The sequence below is a fragment of the Marmota flaviventris genome, chromosome 3 (genome assembly GCF_047511675.1).
Source record: "Marmota flaviventris isolate mMarFla1 chromosome 3, mMarFla1.hap1, whole genome shotgun sequence".
In the NCBI taxonomy this organism is placed as follows: Eukaryota; Metazoa; Chordata; class Mammalia; order Rodentia; family Sciuridae; genus Marmota; species Marmota flaviventris.
Genome location: NC_092500.1, coordinates 157,679,460 through 157,699,140, shown reverse-complemented (window position 1 = coordinate 157,699,140; position 19,681 = coordinate 157,679,460). Strand labels below are relative to the sequence as shown.

General features: G+C 37.0%; 1 protein-coding gene across 1 annotated transcript in view; it reads left to right on the top strand.

Moving 5' to 3' along the window:
* The first annotated feature begins 235 nt into the window (after positions 1-235).
* Anxa10 (annexin A10) overlaps positions 236-19,681 on the top strand; it is a 59,653-nt gene continuing 40,207 nt past the window's right edge. The window contains exons 1-3 of the mRNA XM_071609317.1: positions 236-298; positions 2,213-2,294; positions 8,669-8,763. Of these exons, the coding sequence (XP_071465418.1) occupies positions 236-298; positions 2,213-2,294; positions 8,669-8,763 (240 nt within the window). The remainder of the gene's footprint in view (positions 299-2,212; positions 2,295-8,668; positions 8,764-19,681) is intronic.

Sequence of the window (19,681 nt, the reverse complement as noted above, 5' to 3'; positions counted from 1 at the left end):
TCAGTCCATGTGAGAAATTGTCTAGATAACTTACACCTACTTAACAATATATCTTATTGTCTTCAAGGACACTTTCTCTTTTAAATCTCAAAAGGTTAATCTGCCTTTGACTGATAGCACTCAATAAGATTAAGGCCATCCAGACAGTAAGTGACAATGTTCACAGAAGTGTTCTATCTCCTAGTAGTAGAAAATAAAGTATGCCTTACTCATTCCTCCAAAAACCTTTAACAGCATGACAGGTGAAGGAAGCCCAGAGATTCCTCAGGGCATTGAAGCTGTTCTGTGTGATATAATGGTAGGTGCATGTCATTATAAGTTTGTTCAGCCTCAAAAAATGTACAGCAACAAGAGTGAGCCCCAATGTAAAATACAGATCGTGGGGGATTATGACATGACAATGTAGTTCATGCACCAAGTGTACCACGCTGGTAGGAGATGTTGATAATGGGACATACTGTGCATGTGTGGGAGTACAGTCCTTGGATAATCTCAATATATCTGTTAATACAAAATAGCCATCTTCTTGATGAAGAACAACATAGATGAAAAGAACTTAGTAAAAGCCAGTAATAAATGCAGACTTTCACCTTTAAAGTTAGATGGCTATTGTTTCAATCTCATGCTCCTCTAGGCTCAAAATACTAAAAAAAAAAAAAAAAAAATGCTTGAGATCAGGAGAATCGAACTACAAATTTACTTTAGAGTCTGTGGTCTGAACTTAATTTAATAAATGAAAGAAGAATCAGTCTATTGTCTTAATAGAGTCTCACCAGATGTGACAGGCTAGTAAATAGAGATAAAACCAAATTTTATTTGTATTTACTCTGTTGTTTCCTGATACCTTTCCTATGTTCTTTCCTGATATTACTATGTTCTTCCCTGAAAAACAGCTTCTAGATTCAGAGATTAGCTCAAGAGAACTTTCTTTCTAGGCCATCTCCAATAAATTTGAGGTCTCATGTAGTTCATGATTTATAGTCTTATTCTCATTAATTAATTAATTTCATAATATTAGTATATATATAATAAACATTATATATACTAATATTATGAAATTAATTATTAATTAATTAATAATTAATTAATAATTAATAAATTAATAATAAACATTATATATATACTATTTCATAGTATTATTTTATCTTCAGCTATGATTGTATTATTAAGAAAAGCTCAGTGAGTGTCTGAGTTTTTCTTAAGGCCTTGTAGGCTCATGCACTCTAAGAAGCTATCTCCCCCCCCTCGATATTTTGGGACATAATGACAACAAATAGGGAGAGTTGTCTTTCTTTTTAATAAATTTTGACTGACAGCTCTCTCGTGCTGTTATGATATTGTACCTGTCCTGGCTGGCTCTGTCTGAAATAATAGACATGTGGCTCCAAAGCCTGCCTTAAATGTTCTGCCATTTTATTCTTGGCAAGAGAGAGAATTTAAATGAAATGTCAGTCAGGTTTTTATGTTTTTCCCTTGCAGCGACAAGTTTCAGCTAAATCATCTCTGCCCTATCTGTATCACCCAGATCTTTATGAATCCTATAACCCCAATTCAAATATTTTAATTTTCTTTCATGTGATTGAGGGCCCCTTAGGTGCAAACGAGCTGTGGCAGGAAGTGCCACTTCTTCCTATGAATGACATGCATTGTCCTAATATAATTCTTTTCAGTTCTGTAAAATGGTCTCCAATTCATAAGAAAATGCTATTGTTTGCTAAGAAGACATACAGGGCTGGGGATGTGGCTCAAGCGGTAGCATGCTCACCTGGTATGCGCGGGGCGCTGGGTTTGATCCTCAGCACCACATAAAAATAAAATAAAAAATAAATAAATAAATTAAATAAAGATGTTGTGTCCACCAAAAATTAAAAAATAAATATTAAAAAATTCTCTCTCTCTCTCTCAAAAAAAAAAAAAAAGACATTCATTGTTTACTTTGATCCTCACATTTTTCTAGCATTGGCTTTAGTATCTCAATTTTTAATTTAAATAATAGACTTCAAAATCATAGAGGCCAATGGATAAAATCAACCCCATCAAATTTGCTCTCTATACTTAGCATATAACTAGGACCTTTGTTTAAGAGACTTGTATACATGTCTTCTAGTATTTAAAATATGTAGAATATATCTTTGTATTCATTTATCTGGAGAAATATTAAAGCATTCATGTGAATTACTATAATCTCTTTCTTATCCACTTTTCTCACCAGGTGCAAGGAACCATCTTTCCTGCTCCCAATTTCAATCCCATAATGGATGCCCAAATGCTAGGGGGAGCACTCCAAGGATTTGGTAAGAACAGAAATTTCTGCTATCTTTTATTGCAATATTGTTTTTGCTTTACCTTAAGTCTATACTATGGGTATAAAATAGCTGATGTTTTACAAAAATCAAATGCAGATTAAACAAAAAACTGGACAAAGATAAAAATTGAGAAGAAAAACAATAGTAAAGGATAATCATGGTGAACACATTTACCTTGCAAAATTGCAAGTCTGATCTTGCTATGTTTGCCTTAAGTCCTTAAATACCTTATCACTAACTACTAAATGAAATTCCAAAGCATAACACCTTAATCCACCATTGAACATTCTTCCTGCCCTTTGCATTTGTTTGCTTTCTGCCTATTTCTGTTGCTATCTTCACTTCCAGCCAAATCAAACTTGCTAGTCTCCCAGATGCCTCTGATTTTTCACATCTCTGTAAATTGGCCCAACAATCTCCCTGCCTGGAGTGTTATTTTCTTCTCTTGACTTTTCATCCAACCTCTCTTCCTTCAAGAATCTATTGCAATCAGCCTTCCTCTTTGCCTTCTTCTCTGAGCACTCCAAAATCAACCAGGTGCGCCATCTCAGGTCCCTTGCTTCCTGGCTCCCATCCCTGGCCTCACCTGTGCTGTGCTTGTGCTAGCCTCACCTGCTGACTGGACTGTGAGCTCTCAGAGTTCCGAGTTTGGCTCATTGGTGCCAAATAGATGTTCACTGAATGACATTGGAGAAAAAGACTACAAAAAGGAGAAAGGAAGAAAATTATTGGATTTTTTTTAAAAAAGATTTGACCTTTACAATACGATGCAAAATAATTAAATATCCACATATTTTCTTTAAAACCCATTTTAGGAAAAATTTCAGTGAGCACAGAGATAAACTCAGACTCAGACAACATTAAAGAAATGTTTGCATAAAACATTCAAAACCTTTCATAAGAAAGCAAGCTCTTGACTAGAAAAACAAGGTCACTTTTACAGGAACTCTGTGTGTATGTGTGTGTGTGTGTGTGTGTGTATACATATACACACATTTGTGTGTTTTAGTCACTAGCAGCATCCCATAGGAAAACAATAAAAACTTTTAAATATGTTCTCTAAAGTTGACTTTAAAATTTCCAATGCTTTCATGCCTTTTAAAATATCAATCATGGCAAAAAAAAATATATAGGGACAAGATAAGGAAAAGTTACAGATTAACTTTTTCTTCCAGAGTATGATTTTTTGCTTTAAAACTATAGGTCAGAGCAATCTATTCACCAAACAACAATATTTTTTCTTTGTTCCAGTTTTGATTCTCCTGTCATTGCAATTTTAGGGTCAGAATATGGATTCATTTTGACCATTGTAATTTTTTGCTTGTCAATGTTCAAGGCTGAAAGATTTCAGAAGCTTCTGGTTTTGATTGCCTAGTGTCCACTGTAGCGTGCCAGAGCAAGAACACAGCTCAACCCGCTGTCCATCCATTTTGATGACTCGGGCGAAGGGCAATTGAAAAGGATGATTACTGATGTTTTCCCTGGAGCTTATTTGATTTAGAAAAAAATCTGAAAGCAAAAATATATTCTTAAGCAAATGAAAATGAATAGTTTTAACAAAAGTTGTATTAAGTTGTGTGAAAACTTAACTAATTTGAATCTAAAAGGAACACTTCTCAGTTAACATTCCCTAACTGTGCAGTTCTGCTTTCTAATTCCCTGCTATTAGAAGCTGTTTTCTCTACCTGAGTTTTTTTATATACTGAACTTTTTAAAATTTATTCTTTTTAGTTGACATGACAGTAGAAGGTATTCTGACATATCATGCATACATGGAGTATAACTTCTCATTTTTGTGGTGTACATGATGATGTGGAGTTACACTGATTATGTATTCATATATGCACACAAGGGAGTTATGTCTGATTCATTCTACTGTCTTGCCCATTCCCTTATCTCTTCCTTTCCTCCCATTGCCCCCTGTCCAATCAGATGAACCTCCATTCCTCCCTCTCCACCCTCCCCGTGTCCTATTGTGAGTCAGCATCCACATATCAGAGAGAATATTTGGTCTTTGGTTTTGGGGAATTGGCTTATTTCACTTAGCATGATATTCTCCAGTTCCATCCACTTACCTGCAAATGCTATAATTTCATTCTTCTTTATGGTCAAGTAATATTCCATTTTGTATATGTACCACATTTTCTGTATCTATTCATCTGTTGAAGGACACCTAGGCTGGTTCCATAACTTAGCTATTGTGAATTGAGTGATGTAAATGCTGATGTTGCTGAGTCACTATAGTATGCAGATTTGAAGTCCTTTGGGTATATTCCAAGTAGTGGGATAACTGGGTCAAATGGTGGTTCCATTCCAACTTTTCTGAAGAATCTCCATATTGTTTCCAAAGTGGTTGCACCAATTTGTAGTTCTACCAGCAATGTATGAGTGTGCCTTCCTCCCGACATCCTCGCCAACATTTCTTGTTACTTGTATTTTTGATAATTGTCATTCTGAGTGAGATGAAATCTCAGTGTAGTCTTAATTTGCATTTCTCTAATTACTAGAGATACTGAACATTTTTTTCATATAATTTTGATTATTTTTAGTTTTTTCTGTGAAATGCCTTTTCAGTTCCTTTGCCCATTTATTGACTGGGTTATTTTGTTGTTGTTGTTGTTAAGTTTTTGAGTTCATTTTATATCATGGAGATTAAATCCCTATTTGATATGCAGGTGGCAAAATTTCTTTCCCATTCTGTAGGCTCTCTCTACATATTCTTGATTGTTTCCTTTGCTGTGAAGAAGCTTTTTACTATGATACTATTCCTTTTATTGATTCTTGATTTTACTTCTCGCTCTTTGGGAGTCTTGTTGAGGAATTCCTACACATGAGTTCTTGAGACAACTGTGTTTATTTTGTGTCTGTCAACATATGCAATTGTCAAGTTATTTCTGTGAGATCTTGGACAACTGGAAACATTTTTAGCCAATTGTCCTAAATCTCTACAAAGGAGAACATAAATCAAAATGAATCTTTTTGAAACACCCAGGACTTTTTGAAACACACAGATGTTTTAAAAAATTTCACTTTGTTCTTGATACTTCTCCCCATTAAGTATGATGCTAGCTGTAAGATTTTAGAGATGTCCTTATCAAGTTGAGGAACTTTCCTTCTATTCCTTGTTTACGGAGCATTTTTACCTTTAATGGGTATTGTATTCTGCACAATGTGTTTTCTGCATCTCTCAATATAATCATACAATTTTTCTTCTTTAGACTATTGATGTGATGGATTACATTGAATGATTTTTAAAAGTTGAACCCACCTTGCATACCTATATATAATTATTTCTACACATTTTTATATTTTCTGGAATATATTATAGAGAATTAATTTTTTTTTCTTTAAACATTTGGTCGAATTTACTAGAGAATACATCTGATCTTGTACTTTTTTTGTTTTGGCAGGCTATTATTGATTCAATTTTTTTCACAGAGAAAGCCTTTACAGATTGTCTATTTTTCCTTGTTTGAGTTTGGGCCAATTGTATCTTTGAAGGAATTGATCCACTTTATCTAGACAATCAAATCTGTGGGCACAGAGGTATTCATGATGTTCATTGATTAGCCTTTCACTGTCCATAAGACCAGTAGCAATGCCCCCCCCCCCCCCAGCTTTTGTTTTGGATATTGCTATTTTATATCTCTCTTTTTCTTAGACTGCCTAGAGGTGTGTAGATTTTACTGATCTTTACAAAGAACCAGATTTTGGTGTTATTGATTCTCTCTATTGATTTCTTTTTTTTTTTCAATTTAATTGATTTTTACACTCATTTTTATGATTTCTTCTGTTCACTTTAGGTATTTTTGTTGTTGTTTGCTGTGTAAGTAGAAGCTTAGTGTATTGATTTCAAATCTTTCTTCTTTTCCCATATATGCAATCTATGTTATAAATTTTCCTCTAAGCATTACATTCACTGTATCTCACACATTTTGATGTGTTTTCTTTTTCATTTTATTTGAATTTTTAACATTCATCATGATTTATTTAGAAGTGTGTTGTTTTTTCTACCCTTTTCTAGCTATATTTCTGTTGGCTTCTAGTTTAATTTCCTTATAATCTCAGAGGAAATTTTGTGTGTTTTATATTTTTTTCTAAATTTGTTAAGTTTATGTCCCAGAATCTGGACTATTTGGTGACTTTTTCATGTGAACTTCAAAAAAATGGGTTTTCTGCTGCTATTGCTTCAATATTATACAGATGTCAGGAAAAGTTAATTTCTTTCTTTCTTCTTTCTTTCTTCCTTTTTTTGGATATAAGATAAACTTAAAAGTACCATATCTTCATTCACCATTAAGTGTGAAAAAAATAAAATTTGACATAAAAATGTGAGCGCAAATATGAATGATTTTAGAGAAATAAAGTTTCCTTTCATTAGCAATAAGTTCTACTAATCTTTACTTAATGTTTTAGAATTTGGTGGATTCATGTTAGTGATGAAAAAAAAACTCTCATAATCAATTCCTAAGTTTCTAGTAATTTTAACTAGATGTTTTAAGAAAAATTATATTAAAATTCAAGTAATTATCATTAAATAATTATTCTGAAATATCTCTGAAAGGTTAAATGAGGAAGAACAGCTATGAAAACTTTAAAAAATGAAGAGTAATTCCAATGGTAGATTGTGGATAATTTCAACAGAACAGAAAGCAGAAAATAATAATAAATATGTAATTAAAACATAATGATTATAAGACTAATACAGTGGATGTAAGTGAGAAAACTTCTATCAATTATTTAAAATATGTACATTTTTGAAAGGAGGTAACAGACTTCACTGTGTCTTATTTTCCTTTGACTCTGTGACTTAACTAGGTTAGCCCCAGACAACACCACATCATACTTCACTCTATTCCTCTTCTCTCAGAAGACACTATTTTCAGTCTTTGGAGCTGAGTCTATGCTTCCCTCCCTCCTTGTACAGCTTCACGACTATTTCACATGAACAAAGTACCCTGATCTTTTCCCTCACGCCCATTGATTCTCAATGGCACAGTCATCTATGTAAATGCTAGTCACCTGTCTCATTCACTGGACATTTCAGGACCAGACTCATAACTTGCCCATGACCCTAAGACCACCCAGGATGGATTTAGTTTTCAAAAAAAAATGACTTGCTCAACATTCTGATATTTTAATTTATTTGTCTCACTATCCATTTCATATATCACCTCTTATCAAAGAATAATTGTACCAAATAGGATTAAACAAGCAAGGAGACTGTATTCAGAGCTGCTGTAATGGAGACCAAGATCATTTCAAGAGAGAAGGGAGCCAGAGCTCAACCCCTCTGATGTATGGAGTGGGAGAATGAAGCCTGGAGTGACCTAGTGCAAAAGCAGGAGGGACTGGAATGGGCTTGGAGCTTGGCCAGTGTGACGAGGCCCTCTGTGATGCTGACCAGCACTCATCCAAGTTTAGGTTCCTATGTCCATACAGCGAATGGGAGGTAGAGGATCCATCTTTCTGGATAACATTTCAAAGATGACCCCCAAATCCTTGAAAAACATTTCTGGGTAGTAAAACCACAAGAGACGGGAGAAGAATTACATCTTGAAGGAGAAGAGAAAGAATCTACAGTTGCTAATTTTCAACAATAAATGCCCTAGGGAAAAAGAAGTCTGGGAGTTTTAGTTAGAAAGAAACCTATCTAAATATTAGTTAAAATCAGGGAAAGGTTAAGGTCATCCTGGTCCACCTACTATGACTATGATTACAGGTAAATGTGTCTAAACTAGTTGTCCATTAAGTTGGTCCATTTCTCTGTGTGACAACATGACATGAGATGGAGGATGCACAGCCCAGATACTGAGCCTAGGTCAGGAGTGAGAGAGACCATGCTTCATGCAAACCATGAGGGTTCCCAGCATCTGTCAGAAATGTGCAGACCATGCCTTGCACTTCATAATTTCCTTCTCTGATACTACTCCTTTCCTGGAGGTCCCAACAAGAGCAGCCATGTCTTCATAAACCATGTTCCTTGTAAGCCATGGCTAACTGTACAGTGGGAAAGATGTGCCCATTACAAGCCATTCATCCACTTGCAAGTCAGGGAAGCCCATTTTTGATGGGATAGGACAAATAACTGAAGAAAAGCTGTATTTTCTTACTCTCTTGAAGGTTTCATCTGTTCTTTATAAAGAAAGGAGAACAATCTGTACTATCCGGACTAAAATGAGAGACAGGAAGAACCCAGGCTTCATAGAGCATTGATGTGTGATTTCCCATTTTTGTTAAAATTGCTGTTTTAATGTACCAAGAGGCATAACATGTGCACATTGGTTTTTATCATGAGATAATGGATTCCTTCTAACTACAAAGTAGTAGCTTCACTAATCTCGGATATGATTTTCTCCCAGACTGTGACAAAGACCTGCTGATTGACATTCTCACGAAACGCTGCAATGCGCAGAGGCTGATGATTGCAGAGGCATACCAGAGCATGTATGGCCGGGTAAGGAGTCTTTACCTTGACCTGTTTCACCTCAAACTCCTGAGAACTAACAACGCTCTTCACAGAACGGGGACCACTGATTTTTTCAGTCTTGCAGATTATAAAGTTTTCAGACCTCACTGCGGGTTAGAACTGTCCATGCCCGTCTCGCATGCTTCCGAAATAAAAGCTGTACATGTACATGATGTGTACGTGTGTGAGAGATGATCACAATCACGGTGACCACCGGTCCTTTCTGAAATCATAGAGCATCCCAAAAAGAAAAGTTTTGATCACCTTCCACTGTCAGCTGGTCCAATTAGGCTTAAAGCCTTGTTCTGGAAACGCCCTGGTATGGAGCTTTAGGGACAGTGGAGAGAGCACTAATGATCACCAAGTCAAAAAAAAAACATCTTTTCTAGGAATTCTCTGCAGGTCCTCACCTAACTCTCAACCAAAGTGAATTCTCTACTAGCTTTTCTTCTCGACAGCATGCAGTTATAGAGACCATTAAAAAAGAATGGCAGTTTAAAAATAGTTGAAGGCAATAAAACTATCCATAATGTTTTAAAGTAATCACCATTCTAATTTCAAAGAAAGTACCATTAAAGATTCCTTGCTTTTGTTATGCATTTAAACCACAGATTCAGAACAAAAGCTCTTCAGGCCAAAAGGGCCTGAAACAGCAATTACTTTGTCAACTGAGTATTATCGATGAAACACTATCATAAAACTTTCTCTATAGTTAGTCCATATAAATTTACTCCATCTCTAAACCTCAGCCTTTGAACAACTATAATGCATGAAATAAAAGATAACCCTCAGTTTTAAAATCTATCAGTAATCCAAAAAAAGCCACGACTAGTATTTGACATTAATTAAATGAAGCCAAAGGAGATCAGGTATACCTTTTTTCTACGTAAAACCAGTGGTCCCTTGACACCAATGCTAGTTTTCTTTTCAAAGAAATATAACACCTATAAAAGTTGTATCATTGTTAATATAATATAGTTTTAATTTGTATCGCACTATAAAGGAATGTTATTTTTCATTAGTTTTTTTTTTAACCTAAAGGTTTACATAGAGTTTTTTTTTTTTTTTTATGTATATCAAGGTAGTCTATGCTAAAGCATTTCTTTACCAAGTTCTACAAAATTATGCTAGGGCAGATTAAAATAATTAAGCAGTGAGGTACTGACACTCAAGGGGTTTAAACTCCATTATAGAACTTAGACTGGAGTGCTTTTTACTCGCTGTATAAGATCTCAGAGTTTGTTAAGCCCTCATTTTTCCTAAATAATCACATATCCTGGGGAAAGCTTGGCTAATCACTGAATTGTACAGACTGGAAAACACAAACCCACACTTGTCCCTTTTCTCTTAAATACCCTTGTCTCTCAATCAATTATCAAGTCCTGTATCTTATTTCTCCTTTTTTTTTTTTTTTTTTTTTTTTGGTGCTGGGGATTGAACCCAAGGCCTTGTGCATGCAAATCAAGCACTCTACCAACTGAGCTATCTCCCCAGCCCGTTATGTCTCTTCTCCAACTCCTCTCTTTTTCTCACGTACACAATCTTGGTTCAGACCTTCATCCTTTTGTGCCCAAATTATGCTGTCATTTATAACTGGTCCCTGCTACCCCCATAGGGTCTGTCCATTCCAGTCCACTATCCAAACTCAAGCCACAGTGACTCGAAATCTAAATGTTCCCATGTGACTTTGCCACTTTACTCCCTGCATGTTTAGCCCATGCCCCTCTCATAAATATCCCTATGTTCAGGGAATAAACCCAGTGCCTCCCCAGGGCATGGAAGGCCTTGCTTACCTCATTTAAATTTCCCATCTTAATTCTTTTTTTGCTTGTCTTTACTTCATCTGTAGCCAAAGGAATTATTTGTAGTTCCCTAAATTAACCCTGCTGGCTCCTTACCTCTCTTCCTGGTGTTTCATCTGTCCCCAGTGACAGGATTCTCCATTCCACCTCCTGCTCACCTGTCATCCTCCCAGACACAGGATTCCAATTCACCCCACCACACCTTACATCTAGTGGAACAGACTCACGCTGCTAATGCCACCTTTCATAGCTTTCTCAAAGTACCTGATGACACATCTGTGAGTTTGCTTCTATCAGTTTCACATTACCAGAGCCTGAAATCTTGAATCTCAGTATGATTTTTTTCATCCCAAATCTTAGTACAAGTGTTTAACACACTGCGGTGGCTTTGTTGATGTTTGTTGAATGACTCTGGGACGGCACAGTTAACTGCAACTCCTCCAATAAGAGGCAATCAGGCTTTAGCTCCTCCTGGAGACCTACCCAGCCTGTTGCTCTCACCTTCTGCCCTGGGTTAGGTGCTTCCTGCTTATTTTCCAGAGGTCTTTGTCCATAATGCTAGAAAGCACTTGCCGTTCTGGGTTTGTTGGTTTAACTTTACATCTTGCAGAGAAAGAACACTCATGGAAAAAAAAAGGGATTAGATATTTGCTCCTATCCCTCCAGAGCTCAGCCCTGATCTAATATAGATGAGACACTTCATTTATATAATAAAATAATCTAAAGAATTATATTCTGCCTTTTAGCTATTTTCTGGCGGAATTTTAAGAAAGGAAACTATACTCTTATTATGAACTCTGGTAAAAAATCAATGGTCATCAATTGCCTAGATATCTCAAAGCCCTCATTCCTGGCTACACCTGCTTCCAGGTTAATGTGCTGACCTTCGGTTAGATCTCCTTGACCTTCCCCACTGTTCACCTTCAGAATTATTTCTTCCATCTTCCTTTTGCGTCATTCCACCTTCTGTCCTGAGAACACTCTGTGACTCCTCTCTGTGTTAATCACTGATACTTTCATTTTTTAATAACATGGATAATCAGGAGTTGACAGAATGATTTCGTTAGCTTCTGAGTTAAGTGCAGTCCCTGGCATGCTCCATAAATACTCCTTACTTGATATTTCACAGTAGTGCAGGGCAGCTGAATTTCATCAACAATTTTGTCTTACCCAAGGCAGAAGCTAATCCTGGAAAGCAGCTGATTGACATACTTGTAAAGATAATTAGTATGGTTACTATTGATCTTTCCCACCAAAGCAAGTGCTGATCTGTTGACAGTGAAATGAAACCAAGGAAATAACAAACAGCCTTTAGAAATAGGGAGAGAGCTGCCCCTACCTGACAAGTTTGATAATCAGACAGTGATTCTTGAAGGAGTTCAAGAGCAGCATTGAAGCAGTTTGTTTTCTCATTTTTCATCTGTAATGGGAGGGAAAATCAGCTCTAAAACATGCTGGTTTCTGTTACTCATTTAATCCACGATGTTGATGGTGCAATCTGGTACAGAGGCTGATTTGCTTGAAGGTAGAACTCCAACCACATTTATCTGCCTCTAAATTGCATCTTCTGTAGCTTCTCAATAATACTCATTGTCCTTAACTGAATAAACACCAGACTTAACAAGGGCAGATATCTATCTATACTCCAAATTGTCTCACATCCTTCAGGGTTTTGCTCAAATGTCAACCACTGGAGGACTTGGTCTATTTTAAAATGTCACCCACCCCAAGGCTATCACTTCATACCCCTCTTACCTGTTCCTATTGTTCATCCATAACAATCGTTATCTGCTAACATACTATACATATACTTTTACCTATTATAGTTACTATTTATTGTGTGTTACCTCCCTCTTAAAAATAAACCCACAAGGGGAGGAACCCCTGTTTTGTTCACTAATGTGTCCCAGGAGCCTACAACAATGGCAGCCACATGGTTGGTATTGTAGACTGAATTGTGTTCCCCAGAATGTTTACCTTAAAGCCCTACCCCCCAATATTATTACATTTAGAGTCAGGCTTTTAAGGTCATAGAAGTTAAGTAAGGTTAAAATCATAATAAGGCCCTTAATCCAGTAAGAATTATGCCATAAGAAGAGGAGACGCCAGGGATATATGTGCACAAAGAGAAGTGACCATTTGTAAGGTAGGAAAAAGGGCCTCACTAGAAACCAAACCTAAAATAAGATGTACTCCATGTTTGTATAAAGACGTCAAATTAGTGGCTAGGGATATAGCTCAGTTGGTAGAATGCTTGCTTCACATGCACAAGGCCCTGGGTTCAATCCCCAGCACCACCAAAAAAAAAAAAAAAAAAAAAAAGTCAAATTATACTCTACTGTCATATATAAAAGAACAAAAAATAAAAATTAAAAAAAAATAGAAACCAAACCTGCAAGATTTAGACCTTGGACTTTCTGCCTCCAGGACTGTGAGAAAATGGCTTTCTGTTGTTTAAGTCATCAGTCCCTGGTATTCTCTTAGGGCAGCTTAAGCTGAGTAATGCAATTGGTACTTAGAAACAACAGAAAATTGTTTAGGAAAAAGCTGTCTAGGAGAGATAGATGTGAATAGATGTTCACATTTTGAACCTACCTTGTTCTCATTACATATTTTCTCCTATCATCTCTCAGATTCATGGCTATAATACTGATACTTAAGATTAACATACCTAGGAAATGACTTGATAGAAAATTATCTTATTTACTTTACAGGTAGAATTAGCACATCACTAGTACCAGTTACAGGTATTGTGCTTTCTCCTCCCTTTGGGTTTGGGAGAGGTAAAGGTACACATAGTTTAGGCCTCAAAAGCTGAAGCTCATTATGCAATTTATCACAGAACAATTTTATAAACATAAATTAAATATAATTTAAAATTATACAATTACTTTATCTTTCAAATACATAATATGTTAAATAAATGCTTTTGTGATGAGCCTCGGATCTTTACCACCAGGAAAAATAATATAATTTTTTAAAGTTTATCCATAAAAGTAAAGTTCTGTAAGTTCAGAAAATTACCTGTGCAAGTTTGGTGTAGCCTAACACCTTACTTCTCTTTGGAATAACATACGCAGTCTCTGCTGAGGCAGGGAAGAGGAATGGGAGGAGAGAGGGATGAAAAGAAAGGAAAAAAAGAGAAAAATAAAATTAGATTTACTGTTTAAACCAGCCTCATTCAGCTTCAAAATACTCTCTACAGCAGTTCTATAAATTTACACCTCCACCTGCAATATATATTGATTCCCTTTTCTCTTAAGTTCTTACCAACATTAGGTAACATAAAATTTCTTTAATTTGATTAATCTGTGACTGATCTACATTATGGGTATAAATGGCATCCCATTGTAATCTTAAATTTCATTTTTTCCCTTGAACATCATTTCATATGTTTGTTGAGCATCATTTCATATGTTTGTTAATGGTTTCTTCTTCTTTTAGCTTAGCTCATCATATTCTTTTTGTATTTCTCATTCAGCAAATTGTCATTTATTGATATATATATGCAATTATTTATAAAAGTTTTACACTAGTAATTTCTTGAATATGTATATTGGAGATATTTTCTTCAAATATATGGATGATTTTTAATATTCTATGTTATACCATCTTGTGACAAGAACTGAGAAAAGAATAAGATTTTAACCTGTCTATAAGGTATCAAGTTAATCAGCCAAGATGGCATGGCTGCTGGTAGAAGATTCCCGGGTCAGAGACAAAAGAAAGTTTGCCACTCATACTAATAGTGGTAGCCAGAGTATTATCACTGTTATAATAGATCCTGGAGCCTCACTTTCTATGCAACAATGTGAATTTGCCAGCTTAGACATCTGCACATGCCGTGGGTTATATTATACAAGAGAAACCATGAGATGAGGAAATTTGAATCTTTTATAATGGACAGAATGCATGCCTATCCTTTACTCATTAGGAAGACACTGTATCTTCCAAAGCTGTTGATTACACAAACATCCTTGGAAAGGTAGCACAGAAAACAAAACACTATCAGTGCCTCAGTTTATATAGCATTCAAAAATATGACACCCACAGAGAATTGCCATTCCTCATTTCAATGCCACCTTTACTACTGACACTTTTTTCTTTGAGTACACTAGACCCTATTCTGACCAACAGAGGCTGAGAACAAATCCATCAATTTGTCTCAAACAGTATTATATTAAAGCTTCTATTGATATGACTCCACACAGTGAAGGAAGATAAACTGGCTGTATTGACCTCAGCCATGCCCCCATGGGGTCCTAAACCCAAGTAGCTAAACAAATTCTACAGATTACTAGGGCCTGCTTGTAGAAAGCTAGGAGGATTTCTCTCTAAGTTCCAATAATGATCCTTCCATTTGGTTGATATATTAATCTGGATATTTCAGCAGGATGTATTAGTTATGGCACAGACATCACCTTAGTCCACAAAAAAGAAGTCTAAAGTAAATCTATCATCCATAATAATCCTAGCTAATGAGTTAAAACTTTTCTGAGTGCCTTCCAGGGTCAAAATGGAATAATTAGACATTCCCTTCCCCAGGCATCAAGGTTGCTGTTTTTGTTCTACAATCGGAAAATTTTCCAGTCCCTTTCCAGACACTAACTTCACCTTTTTGCCTATTATTTCCGATGTATGTCCAGAATTTTTATTTGAAATGATCAGGTTACAGCAGGGGCACAGATGTTTTTACAGAATTTTCATAAAGACATCATGTCACACACATGGGCAGTATACTCAACTGAGAAGGCCTTATCTTTATGATCTAGGACTATGAAAATTTAGTGAGCATCCAGGTGGCTGAACCAGAACTAAGTGTGAATTCCTATGCCCACTTTTGGCACCCATCCATCCAGAGAGTGGACCAACCAGTATGCCCAGAGGTTGGTTAGGAGACATAAAGAAGCATTATGCTCAGGAATGTTTCAGGTAGAATCCTTGATTTTCAAAATAGGCCTGGGTAACCCTATTCCCCCTAAATCATGGGCATTATCCAAAAGGAGACTGCAAGAGGTGATCCTTTTCCAGAAACTACTTCATTCAGTGACTAAACTTCCTACTAAATTGGGTCACTCAGAAGGTGGCTGTTTTAGTCAGTTTTTTCCACCACTCTAACCAAAAGCCTGGGCAAGAACAATTTTGGAAGGCAAAGTTTACTTGGAACTCATGGTTTCAGAGGTCTTAGTTCATAGATGGCCAACTCCATTGCTCTGGACCCAAAATGAAGCAGAACATCAAGGTCAAAAGGTGTGGTGGAGGAAAGAAACTCAGGATACGACAAGCAGGAAGCAGAGAGAGAGTTTCACTAACCAGGGACAAAATATAAACCCCAAAGGCACACCCCCAATGACCTGTTTCCTCCAGCCACACCCTAGTGCCTACAGTTACCACCCAGTTAATCCATATCAGGGGATTAATGTTCTGATAAAGTTAAGGCTCTCCCAACTCAATCATTTCACCTCTCAACTTTCTTGTATTATCTCAAACATGAGCCTTTGCAGGACACCTCATACCTAAACTGTAATAGAGGCAAAAGAGAGAATCAGAAATCTTACCGAATTGATCAGTCAGTGACAATACCAGGAGCCTAGAAGTGGTGGAGAGCATGGAAGGTGGATTAAACACCTGCCTCTTACTCTGTTGTTGAGTGGCTTTTGTCATAAAAATTGCCATGCTATAGCTTGGTCTCAAGGACCAGGAGGGTTTCATTGGAGTCAGCTGGTTGAACAGAAATAGCAGCCATGGGATTTGACCAAACACCAACTGCTGTAGTCGCTCTTCCAGTAGAGAATCAAAGTCTAACACAGTCCATCTGCCAGGACTATTAGGGCACTGCCCTGTGTATTGACTTCCTTCACCATGAAGAAACAAGCCATATTTGACGGGGGTCACAAGATTGGCAAGCAGGGACGGCCTTGGTATCAGATGCATATAATTCTTTGCTACAAACTCAGTTTGTGATGGTTTAGGTGTGGCAATGCCCACTCTGCTGATGGACCCGCGTAGCAGTGGGATAATCCAGACAATGTAGACTTGATCTTCAGCTAGATTCCAGCTTATCTCATCAGAAAACAAGATCTTATTATGAACACCTGCAAACATGAAAGCCATTATGAGAAGTCACAGTTATTTTTCCACATACTAGAAACTCAAAGAAACCCCTTTTGAATATGCAGTTTGTACTTTTCCAAAGAGGTAGACCTAACAATCCAAATTTCAATAAAAAGATCAAATTTATTAAGCAGAGTACTGACCCAAACTATGAGAAGAACCTTGATTTTTGCCTATGGGGCAATAACCATTTACCGTTGCTTCTGCACATCTGAAGCTGGGTAGAGAAGCCAAAGCAGCCCTGTGAACGCTGTCTGGTTTTCAGCTTATCTGAATCAGGGGTGAACCAGGCAGAAGCATTTAAGACAACTGATTGAGGTCCCCATTGATTCAGCAGCTTGCTTCAGGCAAGAGTGAAAGTTTGAACCTCCCCTAAAGGAACAGTTGCCCGTCTTTTTGTGTAAAGCCAGGATGCTGCTAGGTCAGGCCAGTGTGTTTTTCCATATGCCATTTCCCTTTGACAGGTGAGACCCACTGGTCACAGGGTCCCAGTTGACCCACCTGAAAGAGCATCAGGCAGAAGAGCCACAGGGCCTCCTCAGATTAAGCATTCAGTTCCTCCAAGAGTCTAAGAGCAAGCCAAGCCAAAGGCTGTTTTTCAAAAGTGATGCACCTGGAAGTTATGTCAGGAACTTAAGGAGTTTAAAGCATCCAGATGCACCTTTGGGAGAATGCCTTCCCTTGCCAGAGGCTCCAATCAGCAAACCATCTGTCACTGAGACTTGCAGCTGAAAGTGATCACTGGAGTCAGGAGGTCCATAGGTAGCATCACTGCCTTAATTGTGGCTCTTTGACTGCTGAAAGCATTTCCTTCTGGGATGTATAATCATTAGCAAGAAAAAATAAATAAATAAAACCAGGTAAAGTTGACAGTGGAAGTGAAAATAACAGTACACTCAGTCAGCCCAAAAGGTCCCAAAATCACAAGGTCCTTTTGTTCCATTTCTCCACTTCAAATCTTCTTCAAACACATGACTTGCATTTGGGTGTACTTCCACCGGTGTGTGCAGAGAGTGTTGACTTAGTTAACAAGTTTTCTGTATCCAATTAATTCATAAAAACTTGAATTTTTCTGCTTCCCAAGTTCCCCAGCACAATCAAACAAATGTGCATGGGAATAGGAAGACCTGGGTTCTTGGTTATGCACAGATGCTGCAAGTCACTTCTCTCCTGAAAGCAGAACACTTTGGGGTAGAAGAGAGGGAAAGACCAGGGGACCATGGGGAAGCAAATGGTTCTACAGCAGTAAGCAAGAGGCATTTATTTTTGGTGTGAAAGCTGTGCACATCTCAATCAAATAAACTTCCAATGCTTTTGACCTACACAAAGTCCTGGGTCGGGAGACAAGTTCATTATGACAACACCATATTTCAGCTTTGTGGAATATTGACTCAGTCACATTTCTTTCTGGTCACAGCCAAAGGGATTGCTCCCTTCACCTGAATTGGGTTTGATTCACATAAGAAAAAAAATCATAGTAAAAATGGACCCCATGGCGTTAACTGACTGGGGAGGCAGAATGACAAGGACAGACTTCTGTCCCATAGGACTTAGAGAAGGAGAGAAGAAAGACAAGGGCCAGACATGCAGTTCAAATACCTGTTTCTAATCTGAGGATTTTTTTAAAAGATATTTTTTCCAGTTTACTAGTTCCATTTTCGAGTCTTTATTAGCTACTCTTTAAGGTATGTTTTTTAATTCCAGAAGTTTTCGATTTCTAGAATTTCTGGTTCTATTACTTTTTTCATGGTGTTCTTTCAGATCACTATTAATTGTCACAAATTCATGGGGCTTCGATTCTGATGTCTGCAGAGTCCACTGTCTCTCTGAGAAATTGTTTCTAAGTATACATTATGGCATTTTTATTGTGAAAACTCTTAAAATGAGGTTTGATTTTTTTTAAAAGTAAGAATCATTTTCATTCTGGAGAGTCAGAGAATTTCTGAAGATGGTTTTGCATTTGCTTCTTCCTGATGTCCCAGGAGAATCACCCAGCTTAGGATCAACTTTCATGATGATTTATTTTCAGAGGTCTCAGTTCATATCAGTAGAATAAATCTGAACTTCCATCTCAAGGTTAATACAGCTCTATTGCCTCGAATTATTAAGGAAAAAATCTTTCTACTCAAAACTCAGACAATGACAGGTAAGCTTTCTGCTCATTTTTCAACGTTGAATGATAAATTTTTCCCAGTTTTTACTATTACCAAGAGTAGTAATTGACTGAAAGTATAATCATTTGAGGGTTCTAAACTCATATGTAAGATTTCAAAGTTAAAAACCTGTATTATGCCATCCCAATAAATATTCTGCCCTTGTGTAATGCCCTACACTGAGCATTAAAATCCATCAGTCCTCAAAACCAGTCCTTATCTTCCCCAGTAACCCAAAAGATCAACCCCCAAGTCAGCTCATTTGCTTATCTTTTGGTTTTCATCTTCTCCTTAGATTTTTTGTACCCAGAGGTTCCTGTTTCTTCTGAGATGATGTATACTTTTGAAAGAATACTTGGGCTGGAGATGTGGCTCAGTGATAGAGTGCTTGCTTGGCATGCATGAGGCACTGAAAAAGTTTTGTTTTTTTTTTTAAGAAGAAGAAAAAAAGAATGTTTGCTGTAGTTTATCTTTGCGTTTGGAAGAGAGGTTAGCTTTGGTATTAGTCATCTTTCTATCACTATATCAAAATACCTAAGGTAACCAGCGAATAAATAAAAAAGGTTTATTTTGGCTCATAGTTTTGATGGTTTTAGTCCATGATTTATTGGCCCTGTTGCATTTGGGCCTGTGGTGAAACAGCACACCATGGTGGGAGAATGTGGCAGAGCAAAATTGCTCACCTTAAGGATGGGAAGCAAAGAGGAAGAAAGAGATTGGAGTGCCAGTCTTCCTTTTAAGGGCATGTCCACAATAACCTAAACACCTCCGACTAAGCCCCACCTCTCATGGGTTCTACCCCCTCCAATAGCACCACACATTTAATACGTGGGCCTT